This window comes from Lepidochelys kempii, chromosome 2 (genome assembly GCF_965140285.1).
Source record: "Lepidochelys kempii isolate rLepKem1 chromosome 2, rLepKem1.hap1, whole genome shotgun sequence".
In the NCBI taxonomy this organism is placed as follows: Eukaryota; Metazoa; Chordata; order Testudines; family Cheloniidae; genus Lepidochelys; species Lepidochelys kempii.
In genome coordinates this window covers 228,681,847-228,701,734 of record NC_136381.1, presented here as the reverse complement: position 1 = coordinate 228,701,734, position 19,888 = coordinate 228,681,847, and the positions used below count along the sequence as shown (strand labels likewise).

The 19,888-nt window shown below is 43.6% G+C and overlaps 1 protein-coding gene across 4 annotated transcripts in view; it reads left to right on the top strand.

The window, feature by feature from the left end:
- The window catches only part of LOC144930246 (uncharacterized), a 32,344-nt gene extending 28,921 nt beyond the window's left edge, over positions 1-3,423 (top strand). For 3 of the 4 annotated variants that reach the window (XR_013635415.1, XR_013635414.1, XM_078851797.1), the window contains 2 exons: positions 335-549; positions 2,456-3,423. Coding sequence is in view for 1 of the 4 variants with exons in the window: in XM_078851797.1 (XP_078707923.1) it covers positions 335-377 (43 nt within the window). In the remaining 3 variants the exon portion in view is untranslated. The remainder of the gene's footprint in view (positions 1-334; positions 550-2,455) is intronic. The other variant, XR_013635416.1, reaches the window with a different exon arrangement.
- Positions 3,424-19,888: the final 16,465 nt, after the last annotated feature.

The following is a 19,888-nucleotide window of genomic DNA, read 5'->3' as shown; positions in this document are numbered from 1 at the left end:
ACCCTCTGCTCGAGCCCCTCCCACACCCTGAACCACTCATCCCCACCCCATCCCAGAGCCCTGACATTTTTACATTATTTCAAAATATATATATTGGCTTACAAGGCAGATGTGGCTGGGGTGGCGGGGGACTTGGACCATTTTCTGGGCACCACCAAAAATTATACAAGCCTGCTGCCCCTGTCCCTTGCTGCAGATTAAGCTGATTTCTTCTCTTCCTACCTTCAGCAGACATGAAGAACAATTGATCACCATCCTCTTTATAACAGCCCTTAACATATCTGAAGACTGCTATTAAGTCTCCTCTCAGTCTTCTTAAGACTAAATTTCACAGTTTCAGGGCAATGGCACCTGTATTCTCCCTCTGTAGTCCATGAAGGGCACCAACTTTTCAGCTTCTGGCTCTTGCTCATCAGCTCTCTTTGGCAGAGACCGGTGTCTCCACTTCCTTCTGACCAGGGTATTTCCAGGCTGCACAGTTTCCTGCCTACACTGTGATACCCCCAGACTGCCTAAACAGGTTAGCGTACTCCCAGACTGCCTAAACAGGTTAGTGTCTGCGCTTTGCTTTCTCTCTGAAGGCTATGAACAGTTTAACTGCCCATAGTTACAAGTTAATACATGGCTCTTTCTAAGCAAGCACATTTATTCTTTAAGTGAAAGCATTATAGAGAAAACATATTAAAAACAAGAGACCTACACCCATGCTAAAAAAGCTTCCTAGAAGTCACCCCCAACTACAACCTTGAGTGTCTGATGGGTGTCAGTCCTTCAAAACGAGGTTTTCCCAGTGGTTAACTGTCTCAGATTCAGAACCGGGACAGAGGCTAGGCAGATCAACCTATTTCTTTATGCATCGTGGGATTGCCAGTTTCCGGAAACAGATAATCAGCAGACAATCACCCTCTCCTCAGGGTGTAGCTTCAAAAGGCTGGGGTTTTGCATAACTGGAGGTGGGCAATTTACATTAACCGCTCCCTGAGTATTCCCCAGCAAATGCACTTAACATTTATTGTCCCAAAAGTCCATTTGTGTGCAGCACTTTTTCAATATAGCCCTTTGAACCCCAGAATGATACTAGCCTTTTGGCCACTGCATCACATTGGTGGCTCATCTTCAATTTGTGATACACTATAACCCACAGATTCTTTTCTGTAGTACTGCTGCCTGATCAGTTATTCCCTATTTTATATTTGTGCACTTGATTTTTCCTTCCTAAGTGTAGTCCTTTGAACCTGTATTTATTGTATTTCATTTTGTTGCTTTCAGACCAGTTCTCCAATTTGTCAAGTTCATTTTGAATTCTAACCCTGTCTGCCAAAGAGCTTGGTGTGAGCCACAGATTTTACAAGTATACTCCCCACTCCATTTAACAAGTAATTAATGAAGCGAACAAGCAACTGAACATGAGCTCCCAGTGCAATGCTTTGGCATCAGGGGCTAATGTGACCCTTGGCTGTATAAATGGGAGAAATGAGTAGGGAGGTGATTTTACCTCTTTTAAAAAGCTCAATCAGTTTAGCTTATTGAAAACAAGATTGAGATGTGACTTGTTTGTGGTGTATGAATACCTTCACATGAACAAAATACAGGTACTAGAGGGCTCTTTAATCTAGCAGAGAAAGGAAGAGCAAGAAGCAATGGCTGGACGCTGAAGCCAGACAAATTCAAATTAGATAAATTTTTTAACAGTTTTCAGAGTAACAGCCGTGTTAGTCTGTATTCGCAAAAAGAAAAGGAGTACTTGTGGCACCTTAGAGACTAACCAATTTATTTGAGCATAAGCTTTCGTGAGCTACAGCTCACTTCCGATGCATCCGATGAAGTGAGCTGTAGCTCACGAAAGCTTATGCTCAAATAAATTGGTTAGTCTCTAAGGTGCCACAAGTATTCCTTTTTATTAACAGTGAGGCTGATTAACCTTCAGAAGAGACTAGTAAGGGAAGTAAAGGATTCTCCCTCTTTTAATATCTTAAAATCAAGAGTGGATGCCATTCTAGAAGATACATTTTAGTCAAACACAACTTGTTACTGGACTCAGTAAAGGAGTAACTGGATGAAATTGGATGATGTTATAGAGGAGGTCAGACTAGATGATTTAATAGTCCCTTCTGGCCTGAAAACTCTGAAACCTGTTACTGGCCCTTCTGCGCATACACATTTATCAAAGTTCTCCCCTCAATGTGGATATTTGGTGCAGTAATTGGTCATGGATTACAGACCATATACCTTGCTTATGGAAAGGTAGAAAGCACCAAATTATACAGAAATTCTATGCAGAAATTCATGAAGAAACTTCCATTTTGTGAAAAACAGGGTCTTATACAAATCCTTAGGACTGTTTAAAAATGGGTGTCACTAGTGATCAGCACAAACAACAGCAACAATTGCTCAATTAATTTAAAAAATGTTGTTATAATAAATATCACCTTCTTTACTTATTTTATAATTTCAGAATCAAAGTGAAAAAGGGTAATGGATTACATCAATGGAGTACATGTCATTTCATTAATGGTGAACCATTCATCTTACTCATTACACATGCAGTTACGTCCGATCACAGAAAGACTCAAAAATTTGACTGTTGGCTATTTCCATCAGAGATTTCTGTGCATGATAGCACATAAGTTGAAAGAAAACAAGATGCATTTTGGTGTATGCATCTCAAAGTAGTGACCTGAATCTTCTCAAATGTCATCTGCTGACTATTCAGACAAAACTGAAATGTCCCGATCCTGGAAAAAAACTTTCATCTGCCCTCTCCGTAGCACTTTTCCATGTAACTTGAATATAGCATTAATACTGTTTCAAATATTGATCAGTTCAATGGAAGTCATCAAAAATATTTGCATACAGTAGAATTTATTAAAGCAAAGTCATTATTATTATTTATTAAAGCATGTCATTATTGGTACAAAGATGTCTGGATAACAGGCAACACTAGGAACCAGTTTGTAATTTTCCACTGAGGGTTGGTATTTTTGTGATGGAATTTTGGAATTAAAAGGTAATGGAGATGGAGATATTCTAGCCACAGATACAGTTCTTCAAATTCCATTAAAGTGTATCAAGCCACATTGCTGCTGTATGAGTCTCACAGCAAGACAAAAGACACTAGCTGGTTCAACTAATTGCACTGTTTAGGAATAGGGTAGTTTTCCTTTAAGTAGTTTGTGAGCACTCTAGTGGTTTTCCGTTTTCTGTATTTTAGAAGCCATCAAAAACTATTCAGAGCAGCAGTATGCATTAAGCTAGGCCTTATATGTTTGCATATAATTAATAAAAATGATTATTTGGGAGCCAACAAGGCTGAAAGTGTCATCTTATTCTTTTTGTTGTATAACAAGCAAAGCACACACTTCTAATCAAACCAAATGTTTTAAAATCTGTAACACAATTAACAAATTTTCATTAATTTCACCATTTTTCCTGTTCTTAATTAATCTAACAAACCAAAGTTCCTAGCGATTTCTTCATTTGTAACTATAATGTAATTTCTGTGAAAACATTGCACCTGGACTTGCAATTTGATTGAATATTGCTTTCTGTCGATTTTTACATGAATATTGCATATTGCATGTTCACTAACAAAGAAAACAGAACATAAAAACCGAGGTAAAATATTTGTGAGACCAAAATAAAAGTTAACTTCTGGGGTGAGCATATTATCATTTCTTCATAATGAACTAAAGGTTGCAGAGACGTATCATTTGGGGAGACTCAATATCAGGGGTGAAAGTAAATTAAAGGACTTACCGGTAAGCAGGGTGGCCGGGCTCCTGAGCAAGGGTTGGGGGGTGGTACAGTACGGTAGCAGAGCTTTAACGTCGGCTGTGTACCGGCCTGCACCGGTGGCCACTTTCTTACCGGTATGCCATACCGGCTTACTTTCACCTCTGCTCAATATATATTTTTCACATACAGCCAGTCAAAACCCAGCTCCTTATTGAAGCCCTGCATACAATATGGAAGTGGGGTGGGGCTGGAACATATTGCTTAAGAACACAGCTTCAGGTCAGTGAGTCCCAGCACCTTCAGAACAGTCCAACGGTTGCAGGGACTTATCATTTGGGGAAATCCCAGGCTTATTTTGTTGCAGAGTCAGGCGAAACCCAGCTCTTTATTTCATTATTTAAATAGCAAGCTCTTCTTCAGGTCAGACATGGCTACAACTACACTGCATACAAATAATTAATTAAATTTTTGTCAGGTGCATTAATTTGATGAAATTTTTAAAACTTTAATCTTACATTGAGGTATTTTTAAATAAGTTTGACCTTTGAATAAGGAGTTGGGCATAAGGAACCCACTGCTGCCTCCTTCTGGAGGCCGAGATCCTCATACCATGAGTGGAGTGAGCAAGCCAGAGCGTGTGAGCAGGGGGGTCCACATGGGGTAAGCGAGGCCAGGGTGTGTGCGCAGGGGGTCCCCGTGGTGTGAGCAAGTCCGGGGCATGTGTGCGGGCAGGGTCCCCGTGGACATAGGCACTAACTCCGTAGGTGCTCCAGGGCTGGAGCACCCATGGGGAAAAATTACTGGGTGCTCTGCACCCACTGGCAGCCAGGCTCCCTGTCCCACCCTGCCCCACCCCTATCTCCTCCTCCACCTCCTCCCCTGAGCACAGTGCGTCCCCGCTCCTCTGCCTACCTTCCAGTGCTTGCCACTGCCAAACAGCTGTAGCAAGCTCCAGGAAGGAGGGGGGAAGAGCGGGAATGCAGCAAGTTTAGGGGAGGAAGTGGGGCTGGGGCAGAGATTTGGGGAAGGAGTCAGAATAGGGGCAGGGAGGGGGCGGAGTTGGGGCGGGACTTTGGGGAAGGGGTTGGAATGGGGGTGGGAGGGGGCGGTGCAGGAGTGGAGTTGGGACGGGGTTGGGGTCAGAGAGGGGTCGAGCACCCACCAGCGCCAGTAGAAGTCAGTGCCCGTGGGGTGAATGGGGCTGGGGCTTGTGTGCAGGTGGGGCCCCAGTAGGGTGAGCGAGGCCTGGGCATGTGTGTAGGGGGGGCTCCCCATGGGGTGAGTGAGGCTGGGGCGTGTGTGTGGCGGGGGGGGGGCCCATGGGGTGAGTAGGGCTGGGGAGTTTGTGCAGAGTGTGTGTGTGTCCCTGTTGTTACCTGTCAGCTATGTGTTCTTGGGGAACCAGGGCGCAGTGTGAGTATTCGTCTGATTCTGACGCTGGAAGAACCCAGCCCTGGGAAACCTAGGTCCTGAAGGATAGCTCCATTGGGAGGGAACTTGCAGAAGGGAGTAGAGCTCCATATGAGAACACAAGTGACACAAGCAGTACATTGATAGAATTACAGCCCCCACCCCCGAAGAGTAACCCTAATAAATGAGCATACCCCAAAGTAATGGGCAAATCTGGTAACAAATTGGTGGAGAATGTGGACAGCGCGTGACCCTCATCATGTGGTACTTGTTGAGTAGTTGCTGCAGAATGGGAAAACTAAGGCACAGACCTGAGAAAACTGTCTCTTCCTTTTTCAGACTAAACTCCTTTAGCGAGGTCTTTCTCTCATAGAATATTTGGTAATGTCCTGTAACTTCTAAGTTAAGAATCATGCTTAGAATAACTGTAGGACCGTGCAATAAGGAGTTTAGAGTTATGCCTTAAAAGTAAAGATTTTAGAGCAATACTGTGTGTGAAAAAGGCTTTTGGCTCATTAGTGAGATAAGGGAATTAGAGATGGCTGGAAAAAAACCTTGGCTGCTCGCTTGAGATGGGAGAAAACCAACAGGTTAGAGACCTGGGTAATGAAGAAGGGGAAATGCCCCTGGGAAAGTGGGTGCTTTAAGGGGAAAATCCCCTGATTGAAGCGAGTCTGAGATTTGAACAATATTCCACAACCTTTAAGCCATGGGGTAGCGCAAAGGATGCATGGACATTATTTTATGCATGTTTGGACATGTCTGAAATGGTAAAAGGAAGGCAGGAATTGGAGCTGTACTTAGAAATATGCAAAAGGAGAGAGACAAGGCCAGCAGGGATGCAGAACAGTATAGGAAAGAATCAACATACACAAAAATTTCATTAGAAAAAGCAAGAGCAGCAACTCGCTTCCTTGTAGATGAGAATAAGGCAGCAGCAAACTATCAGAAATTGCGTGCCCAATTTAGCATCCATAAGGGGGTGGTAGCGGCTGTAAGGTTGAGAGAAGATTGCGATTTGGCAGTCCCTGGGAAAATAGAGATAGCCCCTGATGCTGACTCCAAACCCGTTCAATCCCAGTTGGCCACACATGCATAATGTCACCCGTTTCCACAATGGAGGTTAAACCCATAGTTGCAGGAGCCGATCTTCCCATGATGAAGCTGGTCACAGACATAGTAACATGGTCTCCTAGTCAGGCCAAGGTTATTGCCGAGAGACTGGGGCCACCGAACCGTGTCACTGCCGTGGCATGGCTGGCTCGCATTTGGCAAATATACCCCTCTGCTGACGGCATGGACTTAACCCAATTGGCTCAGTTATATGCCTCTCCTTGTGATGCAGATGCTCTGGACATAAGCATAGGTTCTTGGGAGTTGACTGCCACTGGACTCTGGAAATGGATGATAAGTGCTCTCAAAATATTACTGCCTGCTTCTTCCCTCAAGAAACTGTATATAATGGAAAAGCAGAAACCAGGAGAGACCCCCGAAGCTTACCTAATTCGAAAAAAGATGCTGGCAGCTCTCTCTGATTCATTGCCCCAACAGAAGAGAATGGGATTATGACTTCCCATTATCAGGGGCCTGAATTAATACAGAGCACTTATGTAGGACTAAATTCTCAGACAAAAATGACCATGGGGGCTGTGGATATAGAACACCTAACCTGGAATGAACTAGTGGCAAAAATCAAACAGGCAGGGGATTTGCTGAAAGAGACTGGTATCTTAAAAAGACAAATCAGCAAAAAGATTACCTCAGAGCCAGTACAGGCTATCACATTTGAGAATAATGGTCCTCACTCTGCCAGTCGCCCTCCCAATTATAATCCTCCTACCTCCCAAAACCTGGGCAGCGCCAACCTAAGGAGACCTTTAGGAACATAATTTGGGAGGAGCTGGTGAACTTTGGGGAGGATATGGGAAAATATGATTGCCAGCCCCTCAGCATACTGATTAATGCTTTGTCTCAGGTCATGTGGAGAACAAAGTTAATGCAGGGAGCCCCCCCCTCGGCCCACTGCTCCAGTACGGAGTGTGTCCCCCATGCCCACTTCCAGTCAAAACCAGATCCCTGCCCCCTCTTCTGAGTGGAGGCACTCAGGGGAGTCAGCCAATCAGTAGGGGTGCCTGGTTCCCTGTGGGCTTCCCCAGCTGCTCGCAAGACTTCAGTGCAACGTATGGGCTCCCCACTGTGAGGGCTACAGTGGGGAACCCAGGGATATTAGCCCAATTGGTAGTGGACACTGGAGCTTTAGTAAACATTCTAAGTCCTTGGTGGATCTCCGGAGGGAGACCCACTGATAAACAGGTTATCAAGGAAAGAACTGGGGATACCTGGGTGACTCACACAAAAGGGGCATCAGAAAAATCACTCAGAAGAAGCACACTGGAACAACAGAGCTGATGCCTTAGCCAAAGCTGCTGCTATTAGTAACCACACTAGAGACACTACATTACAAAAACTAATTTCCCCCATACTAATTTCCCCCTGCTGTTACTCACACCTTCCTGTTAACTGTTTGAAATGGGCCACCCTCATTACCACTACGAAAGTGATTTTTCCTCCCTTGATATTCTACTGTTAATTGAATTGTCTCATTAGACTGACACCCCACTTGGCAAGGCAACTCCCATCTGTTCATGTACTATGTATATATACCTGCCTACTGTATTTTCCACTCCATGCATCTGATGAAGTGGGTTCTAGCCCACGAAAGCTTGTGCCCAAATAAATGTGTTAGTCTCTAAGGTGCCACAAGGACTCCTCATTGTTTTTTCTGATACAGACTAACACGGCTACCACTCTGAAACTAGAGACACAGACCAGGTAGAACAAATAGAGGCAATAACTACCCGGGGAAAAACTTTAGGCAAAGGAATAGATACCTTGGACTTAAGTACCTTTCAAGACGGGGATACAGAAATCTGGTCCTTAACCAAGACAGGGAAAGATCCCACAGGAAAATTCAGAATTGAGCAAGTTGGAGATGTTTGGTGGACAATGGATGCAGGTGGTTAAAGGCACTGGATAGTCCCCAGTCAGGTACGGGGGGGACCTGATTCAGTTTGTGCATGAGCAAGAGCATAGAGGAAAACAGGATACTTTAAATAGAGTTAAAGAGACAGAGTGGTGGCCAGGCATGAAAGCGGATATAGATCAGTGGTCTGCAGTGCACCATGGTTAATGCTGATCTCCAGGTTAAAAAAAAAATGCATTGAGGCACCAAAGCTTAGAGGGTCCCTGGTCCCAGATTCAGATAGATTACATAGGCCCTTTACCCACCACCAGTAGAAGGAATAAATACTGCCTGGTAATAGTAGATCCCTTCTCCAAATGGGTGGAAGACATCCCTACTAAAACCAACACTGCTTCGGTCACTGCTAAGCAGCCCTTTAACATAGTTTTCTCAAGAATGGGAATTCCCAGAGTAATTGATTCAGATTTGGGATCCCATTTTGTGGGAGATATTATGCAAGAGCTATGTAAGTCTTTAGACATTAAACAACATTTCCACATAGCTGGAAAATCCTGAGTCCTCTGAACAAGTTGAACGAACCAATCAGACACTAAAGGAAGCTTTGAAAAAACAAGTAAAGAGCTTAGGGCGGGATTGGGATGAAAAACTACCAATCATCTTAATGGCTCTAAGAGACCCTAAGGCAATAAATGGGTACACTCCCATTGAATTATGATTGGAAGGCAAATGCCTGAAAGTTGGTGGTTGGGAATGGAACTGCCTAGTGCCTGGGAAGGGAAGGTGGTGACAGATGCACAGGTACAAATTTATTAGAGACGATAGCTGCTTTACCCAAACAAGTGGCAGCACAGCTAGGCATAGTACAGCAAAACATGGACAAAAAACTAGACTGGGTAAAACCTCCTTTAATATGGGAATTAGGCCAACCAATAATGTACAGAAGGTTTTCAGCAGAGGAGCACTCTTTGACACACCAGTGTTTATCAGTTAGAAATCCTGAATGGAAAAATGGGAAACCTTGGCAGAAATGGTTTCATTCCTCACAGCTCGAAGAGTGGAATGGTAAACCACCTGACCCACAAGGAATAGTATAACTGTCTTCTCCATCCTGCCAATCACTCTTCTTGGCTAGCAAGAAGGAACGGCTTGGCGCCGTTAACAGCATCTTTAAACAGCTAAGTGAGGAACAGCAGTTAATAAGTAAGGTATTTCCTGGGTGGGAAAGACTCATAGAAAAAGATGAAGAGTTAATGATGTCTGGTATACAGGCCTTCCAGAATAACGTCTCATTGACCTCAGCATCTGAGCAAGCTCAGGCTCTCACCCAGAATGTAATCATGGTAATGACTTGGAAAGCCATCACAGGACAAATTCCTATGCAGGCAATCAACTTGATTCGACTCCATGTAACAGAGGAAGAATTAGTCCTCCGACCCTTGTGGAGACTAGTTAACGCTTCGTACAATCACCACCAGTAAAGCTTGCAGTTATTCCTAATAACTGTGGCAGGCAAAGAAATTAGAGTAATCCACCCAGTAGTCCAACTGGGATTACAGATTAATGGTAACTCAGTAAAATACTCCAGAGATCCTAACAGTTGGGCCTGGCAGAAAGATAATGTGTGGAACACAGTAAATGTAAAAGGGTGTAGGAGAAAAGAAGATTTGGGCTATATCTGTGAAGACCAAGCATTGGAGGAACATGATGAATGCTTCTTCCCACAACCTGGGAATAAGTCTCACTGTTCCTTCAATGCTATTCAGGAAGAGGGGTCTGTTATTGTCTATGTTGGTAGACAGGGCCATCCCTACCCATATGCAAAGTATGCAGCTATGTAGGTCACCAGGAAATTTGGGGCACCATATTTCCTGATGCCCTGCACAACTGCATGCTGCTCCAGTCCCTGCTCCTCCTCTTCCCCATGCCCCCCCTGCTCTGCCTCTTCCTGCCTCTGCTCCGCCCTAGTCCCGCCCCACTCCACCCCTTCCCCAAAGCCTCCGCCCGTGCTCGGCCCCCACCCTGCCTCCACTCCCTTGAGGACTGCAACAGGGCCAGGCCTGCACTTACCAGTGGTGGGAAGTGCAGCGACCTGGCCCCAGCTGTGCTGTTGGTGAGTGCTGGGTGGCGGTCCCCACCCACCCCCTGCAGAGGCCTACCTCCCCGCCGCGCTGGGGGAGCTGCTTAGGGCCCCAGAATAGCTAGGGATGGCCCTGTTGTTAGAGCATGAGTGTGTGTATGTGTGTGTGTGTATGTAAGAAAGAGATGTAAATATTGTATTAATTAATGGACATTAGATTCAACCCATGGTGCCTTATGTTAATCACTGTTTCTGTAATGTAACCATTATTGTTAGTTGTGATATTAAGTTTACTGTGCCTATATGGACTATACAACATTTGAAAGACTGTCCTGAGTTCTACAAGGAGGTTTTCCCACATTTCACTGGGCATGGGTCTCACTGCCATTAAGGGACTATTAATTCAACCCTCCTTACAAACTGAGCTGCAGAAACTCCAAACTGCGTGAGAATAGCAAACTTGAGATTCAACACCACAACCAGCAGATCTCTAGGCTAGAAGCTCCAGTTAAAAACACAGGCCATCACTCCTGGTGGGAGACTTTGCTTGGGTGGAGCCCCAGTGCAACAGGTTTTTTGAATATCATTCTTCACCCCATTGTGGTGATCATCGGTTTCCAAATTATACTAGCAATTGGTCTGGTTCTACTGGTTTGCTGGATCCAACAACTAATGCGGCGGCTGCAATGGATTGAAGATCAGACCTAGTACCACGACTAAGGACGTGATGGGGATATTCACTCAGCACAAGCACCCCATCAACAGGGGGACTTGTTACCTATCAGCTCTGTGTTCTTGGGGAACCAGAGCGCAGTACCCAGACTGTCTGACTCACAAAAGACCTTTCCCGCCCCCAGCCTCTGCTTGAACCAAAGCCGATCAGAAGAAAGACTTACGAAAAGTAATGAAAAGGTGGTAGAAGACATACCTAAACCCCTCAGGACAAGGGTGACAGAATTAAGGAAACTCCCTTAGCCTCATTTGCATCGAAGATGGGACAGGGAGGCATCTCCATTAGCATACAGAATGGAGAAGAGAGATTCCAAGGCAAGAACCGCACTGAACTCTAGGACCACAAAAGCAGGAAAGCACTGCATGATGGGGATCTCTGCTCCAGATGTTAATGAACCCACACCTGCACACACCCAGCTCAGTAGTTATCAGACCAATTCTAGTAAATAATCCTTTATTGGTATCCAAAATACCAAGCTGCCTGATTGCACTGTCAGCTCCCTGGAAGGAATACCACCCAGAGCCGGGAATGATCAATTCCTATTGTCTAGCCTGAACAAAACAACTTTGGTATACTCCCTTGAGCCATCAGTTTACTCACAAAAAATCTAGTGTTCTCCCTTGAACCATTGTTCTTTCCCTACAAAAACCCCTACCTATGCTCAAGTAAGTGCTCTGATGCCTGAATCCAAAATCTGCATCAGTTGCACTGGGACTTCATCTTCTCCTGACTGATCGTGCTGAGGGCTCTGCCTGTCCCTCTGCTACCACCAGCACCTGGGAACCCCGATCAATTCAAGCTTCATGGAGTGGTGAGAAACTAATTCTCTCTCTCTCTCTAGGTTTCGCCTTCTGACCCTGACTTGCGTGATCAATTATAGTTCTCTAAACCTGACTTTTATAATCAAAGTTAAGTTAGATTTATTATAACTGTTTTATTTGTTTGGCTCCCCTTGTATGGTTATTACTGGGCAATAAATAACTTTCATAGTTAAGCTGGTTGCTTCTCTCTCTCTCTCTCTCTCTGCAGCAGTGCTCCTCAGACCTAAGCTAAAGATCCCTACAGTGCCCAAAAATCCTGTGGGGTTTGCTCATCAAGTGGGTTACTACTAGAACAATTGTAACGTGAAAGTGGGGACTGGGACGTGCTGAACCTGGGGCATAGGAGGGTGGCAGCTTGGAACTGCTGCTCGACCCAGCCTGTTGTGTCCAGGAGCATATAAGGGTAGCAAATTAAAAGTGCTGCTCAATCCAGCCTGCTCAGGTGTACTCTATTCCGGTGTGGTGCCCATGGCATATGAGGGTGACAGCTTGAAGGGGCTGTTCGACCCAGCCTGCTGAATCCAGGGGCCTATGATGTGACAGCTGGGAAATGCTGCTTGACCCAGCCTATTGAGCCCAGGGACATATAAGGGGTCAGCGTGGGAATGCTGATTAGCCTGGTCCTCTCAGATGTGCTCTGTTAATGTATGTGTTTGTCTGATTCTGGGACTGGAAGAACCCAGCCCTGGGGAACCTAGGGCCTGCAGGATAGCTCCATTGGGAGGGAACTTGCAGAAGGGAGAAGTAGAGCTCCATATAAGAACAGAAGTGACACAAGCAGTACATTGATAGAATTACAGTACTCTCCCCCAGAACCCTAATAAATAAGCGTACCCCAAAGTAATGGGCAAAACTGGTAACACTGTAAAGTGAGCGAGGCCGGGGCGTGTGTGTGTGCGGGCGGGGGGGTGGGGTGTCCCCGGGGGTGAGTGAGGCTGGGGCATGTGTGTGGGGTGGTGTCTCCCATAGGTGAGCGGGGCTGGGGTATGTGTGTGTGTGTGTGGGGGGGGGGGTGTCCCAGTGGGGTGAGCAGGGCCAGGGTGTGTGCGTGGGGGAGATGGGGGTCAGGGCCGATGGGGGTGAGACCGTGAGGGTGAAGGTGGGCTGTATGGCATCATAGTAAAAACTGAAAAATGTTTCATGACCATTTTATTAGATTTTAAAATCATCACACAGATTAAGGTTGGCTACTCAAGCCTTCTATGAAGCACTACTTCTACATCCTTCTTGGTTTCTTGTTATAATTTTGCACAACTCTGTTAATGAACTTCTTGAATGCAATGCATTCATCTTTGGTGGCTTCTCGTGTGTCCAGTACTTCCATTCCTTCAATTGATATGCTCATTAGTTCATTCACATGATCAGGCAGAAGGTGACTTCTTTCAAAACACAAAATTCTATTTAATGATGAAAAAGAACACTCAACTTTAGCTGTTGTGACTGGGAGTAGCAAGAGATGAATTCCTACTTCTTTCATCCCAGGAAACATACCATAAAGATCAGGTCAAGCCACTAGTGATGATAAAAAAGAAGTTGAAGTCAAATCTTCATTCATTCATTATAGGATATTCCACTCTGTGTTCAAATTCACTACCATTGCTGGTAGTGCCTCACTCCACTCAACTATCGGTGTTCTATAGGACAGGGATCTGTAAAAGCTACTTAGAGGTTGAGTAGAATCTAGAAGTTGCTGTTGTAGATTTTTAAGAATCTAGTCTGTGTACATTTTCAGTTGTTTTAACAAACACTTCTTGTCCTCTTCACTTAAGGATTCAATATAAATGCCTTCATTAGTCAACTTCTGGACTGAAGTGTGCTTCTTCCAGTACTTTTTCAATGGATAGCTCTCTGATTGATCCAAATGTAGCTTCCATTGCTGGACAAGATCTACTACTGTTGTAGCAGATGCCTGGATGTTATACCAGTAAAATAAAAACCAGCAGGATCTTATTAAAGGGGAAAAGGCAAAATGCCACGTTTATTGTGAATACAGAAAGAATCATAGTAAGCAGTTAGTTATAGCTATAAAATTCCATTCAATCTCATATTTATTCACGCATTCATTCATACACACACACACACACACACACACACACAGATTCTGCAAGGTTGTTATCATAGTTACCAGCCTTAGAGTTGCTCATGCCAAGCCACTGGCCAGGTGGCCTGGATATGAGAAGGGAGCAGGACCTTGTCAGATGCTCATCTGATACTCCTGAAAGTTGGTTTGCAGAATCAGACCCCAAAATTCTCACTTTCTTGAGTCCATTTTTATAGGAATTTATTCCTATGCCAGTCTATGGGAATTGCTTCATCATGCTGTTGCTGAATCAATCAGCAGATAGCACATTCCTGACGGCTCCGTGCTGCCAGATGTTATCTTGTTCTTTGGTTCTCCCATCCTTGAGGTTGTTGGGTGGATTCCAGTCTGCCCTCTGGGGGTCCTCTGGTTATTTCCACTTGATGCCTTCTTCAGCCAATGGACACTGGATTCTTAGGCTGGCACCTCCCTGATCATTCAGTTATCCACACCAAGCATCCATCCACATACATCCTCTATCTCTATTTTAATCACAATTTTTAACAAAGCGAGATGAATACAACAAAAGGGTGGGGAGTCTCTGGGTGCTGTTTCTGTTGTTACAGAGTATTGCTTTGAGTCTCTCTCTGTGTGAGTAGTTGTTGTTACAAAGAATTGCTTTGAGAATAGACTCTGTCTTAGAATGGTTTCAGAGTAACAGCCGTCTGTAGTCTGTATTAGAGACTAACCAATAAATTGGTTAGTCTCTAAGGTGCCACAAGTACTCCTTTTCTTTTTGCCTTAGAATGTACTAACACAATTAGCAGCTTGCAAGTTTCACAGAGAGAGGGAGAGAAACACTACCAAAACCAAGAGACCTCTTAATTAGTAATAACCTGGAATTTAAACTATGGGGAATCAAACTCATTTGTGATTTTAATACAGAACTTCTTTAATATGATCCAACATAATCCCCCTTTTGACACTAAGACTTATAATCGTCAATGTCACTTTCTATGTAGCCTATTCAAGAGAAGGTACTGTGAGGCAATTTGAGTTTGTGATTCCAATTCATCCCACATACATGATCCTAGTGATGTATCTTTACTACAAGGTTCTGGGGCAACAGGCAAGGTGAGGCACACCCACTTTTGAGGAGTCCATTCAGTACAACCTCTAGTGTCCAATAGCATCCCTCCCTCCCCAGTCCACTGGCTCGAGGTCCAGGGTAGCCAGAAGGATCCTATGTGTAATATGGGGAGTGGGCTAACCTTCAATACCTTTGCCTCCAGGGACTGTTGGTGTGCAATTTTGACAACAATTTCTCCCATTAACAAGTCTGGTTTTACAATACTGGAAACGTATTGCATCCATTCATATTGATAAGTGTCAAACAATGTTTTAACAAATGCATCAAACCCTTAATATTTCCCAACATGACGCAGAACATTTCATGTTCCAAAGTAGCTAGGGCAAGTATCTGCATTTCAGTGCATCCCATAGCTATGGCTGTGTAGTTTCCTATTTCTAAATTTTTTCTTATGCATAAGCCATGTGGTAGTATTAAGTCATTGCCAAAGATTCCATCGGGCTTTTAGGTTACCAACTCAATTTGGACCAACTCTTCATTGGCATGTACTTGTTTTTGTATCAGGCTGTCCTGTAGCTGGGGCAGAGAGCTTAATTTATTTTTAATTACCTGCAGGTCTGCAGTATTTTTTTTTATTATTTTTTTAAACACATAACAGTGCTAGCAACAAGACAAGACAAAACGGTATTGTACGGGGCAACAGGTAATTGGTTGTATAAGCTTGTGTAGTGAAGTAGGCAAAGGTATAAATGTATACTGCAATCTGCATGCGGGTCTGCAGGATTTGAGACAGCTCAGTCTCCCTGCGCCCTATTTGAAGCTTCAGATAAAACTCTCTGCTTCTGCACCCCGTTGTGGTCATTGGCACGACGCACACTGGGCAACGAACCCAACTGTTGCTTGCCTCGGGAACTCTGTGCCAGTAACAATTCTTGGCACCCCAGATGGGACTCGAGGCTGCCACCGGCAACATTACCATATGACCTTAAAGGATTTTTCCAAAAATCATACACACTATACATTGTTACAGGGGTACTTATTATCATTAAATTTATTAAAATTATCTTGTTATACCATGCCTTTTATTTAAACAAATTTGTTTGCTGACCAGGTATGTCCTTTATCTGCAGCTCCTTTGTGCTGCTAGTTCTTTCCTTCCTTTATCATTTAGGTAATTTGCATTTTCACAGATGATTCCTGCTTTTGGATTTAAAGTCATCAGCAGCTCAGAGACTCTATCTTAAAAGGAACACAATCAACTTTCACCAGAGTTTTGATTACTTTTTTAACTTCTGCTTCCAAAACACACAGCAATCTGAAAAAGAAAACCCAACCTATTATGGCTCCCTTTGGAGCCCTAATAGCATTTTAATTAAGTAGCATGTATGTTTGCACTTATTTTGCCCCTTCTACAATATACCCTGCACATGTTCTCGGGAAAATTCACATTCCTTCCATAGTTTAACTTCTATAACATTATCAATATCAATTTTTACATAAGGTGTAAATATTTCTTTTTTTGCTTATAGAGTTTTCATGTAGCTTTATCAAAGTGACAGTCTGATTACTCAGAACCATTTTAAGACTCAGTGTTTCCACTGAATGCATCCGATGAAGTGAGCTGTAGCTCACGAAAGCTTATGCTCAAATAAATTTGTGAGTCTCTAAAGGTGCCACAAGTCTTCCTTTTCTTTTTGCGAATACAGACTAAACATGGCTGCTACTCTGAAACCTGTCTTTTTTTGTTTTGTGCACCTCACCCCTGCTGTTGCTTCAGAGAGGCACTGTCTTTTTCAATTTCTTATTTATTTATTTTTACTACAGCTCTCATCTGCTATTTTGTTGCAAAAACAAAACAAACAAAAAGAATCCAGAATTTTTTTTTCTATTCTCCTGATTTTGACTGCCCTGCTGCAGCCACAACTTAAAAACATTTTAAATTTTGTAAAGCATTGAGTTACCTTTTAAGGGTTAAATGCCAAATCCCAAAGCCAAACAACACTAATTACCTGTGTCGAGCAAAAAGGTCTGTCAGTTTTGCAACTTTGAATTAAAGAGTCAAATGGATTTTTAATGGCATTATTTAAAACAAAAACAAAACAAACTGGTCCTTAAAACTTTACATATTTACACACACACAGATAGATACATACACATTTTCTTTTCCTTAACATCCCTTCCACACTGCTCTGTTTTTTACATCTTACATTCCCTTTATACATTTGAGGCAGTTAAGTTCCAATAGAACCCTCTTAAGTTCTTTTAGCAAATTTGACTAAATTGTCCAGTCAAATGATTTTAATCAAATAGTTTATTTTTGCCTGGCTAATTTACAGACATTCCTTTGGAAAAGGGCCCATTTTTCCTTCAGAATGGCTGCAAAGAAACCAAGAATGCTCTTTCTCTAACACTTTTCCTTTTTAACATTTTCACAAAGTTTAGCTGCTTAATTCCCTCCAGTCTCCGCAGAGTTAACTTTTTCACTCTCTTTTCTCTTTGTAATTATGCCTGGGGGTGCCATACATAGGACCTTCTCCCCCTTTATCTACTGTAATGGCTACTACCTGTTTAGAGGCAAAGCCCAATTTTTGTCTCAGACTCTTAATTAGTGATTCACAGTGACTATGATTGGCAGGTGCTCTGCCCTGCTTCAAGGTTAATTTCTTTACCATACCCTGGAGCACATAATTCTCTCTTTCAATTTTCTCAGAGGTTTTTGCTTGGTCTGCCAGGAATCTCTCTCTTTTTGCATTCCTGGAGTGTCTCTTTCACAATTTTCAGCTGACTTTGGGTATTTGTAGCCAGCACCTTCCAATCGTCTGCTCTCTTTTCCATTTGTGCCTTTTCCTCTTTACATGAAGAGAAGCAGAGGTAAGAATCCTTACATGCCTCCCACAACAACCAAATTGCTATTGCATCTCTTTTGGCAGCACTAGAAGGTTTGTATATGAGGATATACTGAGCCAATCTATCCTCTAGGTCCGAAATAGTGCAGACATCAGCTAGGGCTTGTTTAGTCCAAGGACTGTGCCCAAATTTTTGAAGGATTTGTTTAAAAGGTGTAATTTTTTTAACAAAAGGTGAGGTTGGAGTTCCTTCTGACTCCATTCCTCCCTCTGGTACTGGCTTACCCTGTTTTTCTTTTAAACGTTTTAACACGGATATTTCAATCTCTTTGTCACTCCTGGTATTACTTAGCAAGTGACACAGCCTAGATTCTGAAATCATAGCTTATCAAATTTCCTTGTCACACCTGGCACAGGTCAGTGAGTGACATAGCCTAGATTCTCTGAACCTGCTACTCCTTATTCCAGCGAGTAGCTTAGCCTGCCCCTTAGGCCTCCTTGCTGCCCCTGATACCTCAGTGAACAATAGGACTTAGGTTTAGTAATCGTAGCTTAATCTATACGCTTTCCCCTGCTACCCTCGGCCAGCAGGTCTGGTTAACCTGCTTTCCCCTGCTGCCTTCCTGGAGGCCAGCAGGTCTGGTTAACCTGGTCATTTTTAGTAATTTTAGCATAATTTATGCACTTTCCCCTGCTACCTTCCCGAAGGCCAGGAGGTCTGGTTAACCTAATAGAAATGCCCAGCTCAATAGAGCTGGTGGTGTGCACACCAATATTTACAATAACTGAGGTTTTTTTACTGCTGGATTGCACTGTTTAATGACCCAAGTGGTTTCAACAGTAGACTTACAAGAGAGAGAATGGCAATAGACTTCTCTGAAGGTAGAAGCAAAAGTAATTCACCAGGCTCACTACTTAGATCCATCCCATCTTGGCAGATACTTTCCAAAGCCAGTAATAATGGCTGGAGTAATTTTAAGACAACAGCCAAGGATCACTCATGAGAAAGCCAGAGGGTTTTCCCAGGTTGAACTAATTTGAACTTCAGTCCCACTTTATCTTCTATATTTTCCAAGATATTCAGTCATTTTGGACTCTTGCTGAAAAAAGAATATAATGAAGACATTGAATGTATAGCTTTTTTAAATGTCTTTTGAAGAATCTGCAGCTCGTACTAGCGCTAGTTGGAGTAGATGGCCTCTGCAGTGTATATAGGAGAGACTAGGGTTACACTTTTCTCTGAGCAAAGCTTGTGCTCCACCATGTCTTCCAGAGAAGTTTACAGCTCCATCAAATGCACAAGCAGCCATCTGTCTGGGGTCCCATTGACAAGCATTTAACTCTTCTAAGATGTAGGTTGTCACAGATGCAGCCAATCTGTCTTCTATAACTTGAACATCTAGAAATGCATCTACTGGCCTACGACTGACATCAAGATGACAATGGTGGGCCCCAAACCAAAATGGAGTCACATATGCACATATGCTAACTTTTCCTTAACAGTACACAATGACTTAATACTTGATGACCATTTGCATTGGTGCATTCATCAGCCATGTACGCAAATTTTTTGAATGTGGTGAGAGAGTTCTTCACTTTTTCAACTGTTGAGTCTTTCACTGTTGCACGACATGCTTCTAGACAGTCAGTTGAGTTTCTTGCAGAAAGATAGTGAGCATCTGCTGGTATTGTTTGGAACCAGTGTTCAACTTCAGGATGAACAAGTGAAAATGCACTTAACATTGGCCTCCAGTTTGTAGTGTGTGGTATCTCTTGCTTAAATAGGAAGTATGATGCCACGGCCATGTTTGTTCACATGAACTGTGTTGTGTCTGCAACATTCTTAACAGCCTCATTAACACTCACCGGTGTTGTCCTTGTCAGTGGAGACTCAGAGTTCAGAGGTGCTTTCCATGAGTTCATCTCGCAGGTTGGGGGCAAGAAGGCACCTTGCTCATTCCTCCAGCTGCTCACTGTTTGCTCTGGCCATTGTTGTTCGTTGTGCCACCGTTCACTCCATCGCTCTGTTGCCAACGGCCCTGAGCCGTCATCTTCTGCTGCCACCTGCCACTGTGACCTCTGTGAGTTGGTCTCTTAAGGTTCCATCAGCTCTCAGTGATTTTAGCTGAGCTCTCAGTGGGGGAACCTCGCTGCTAGTGCAGACTGGGCCGTC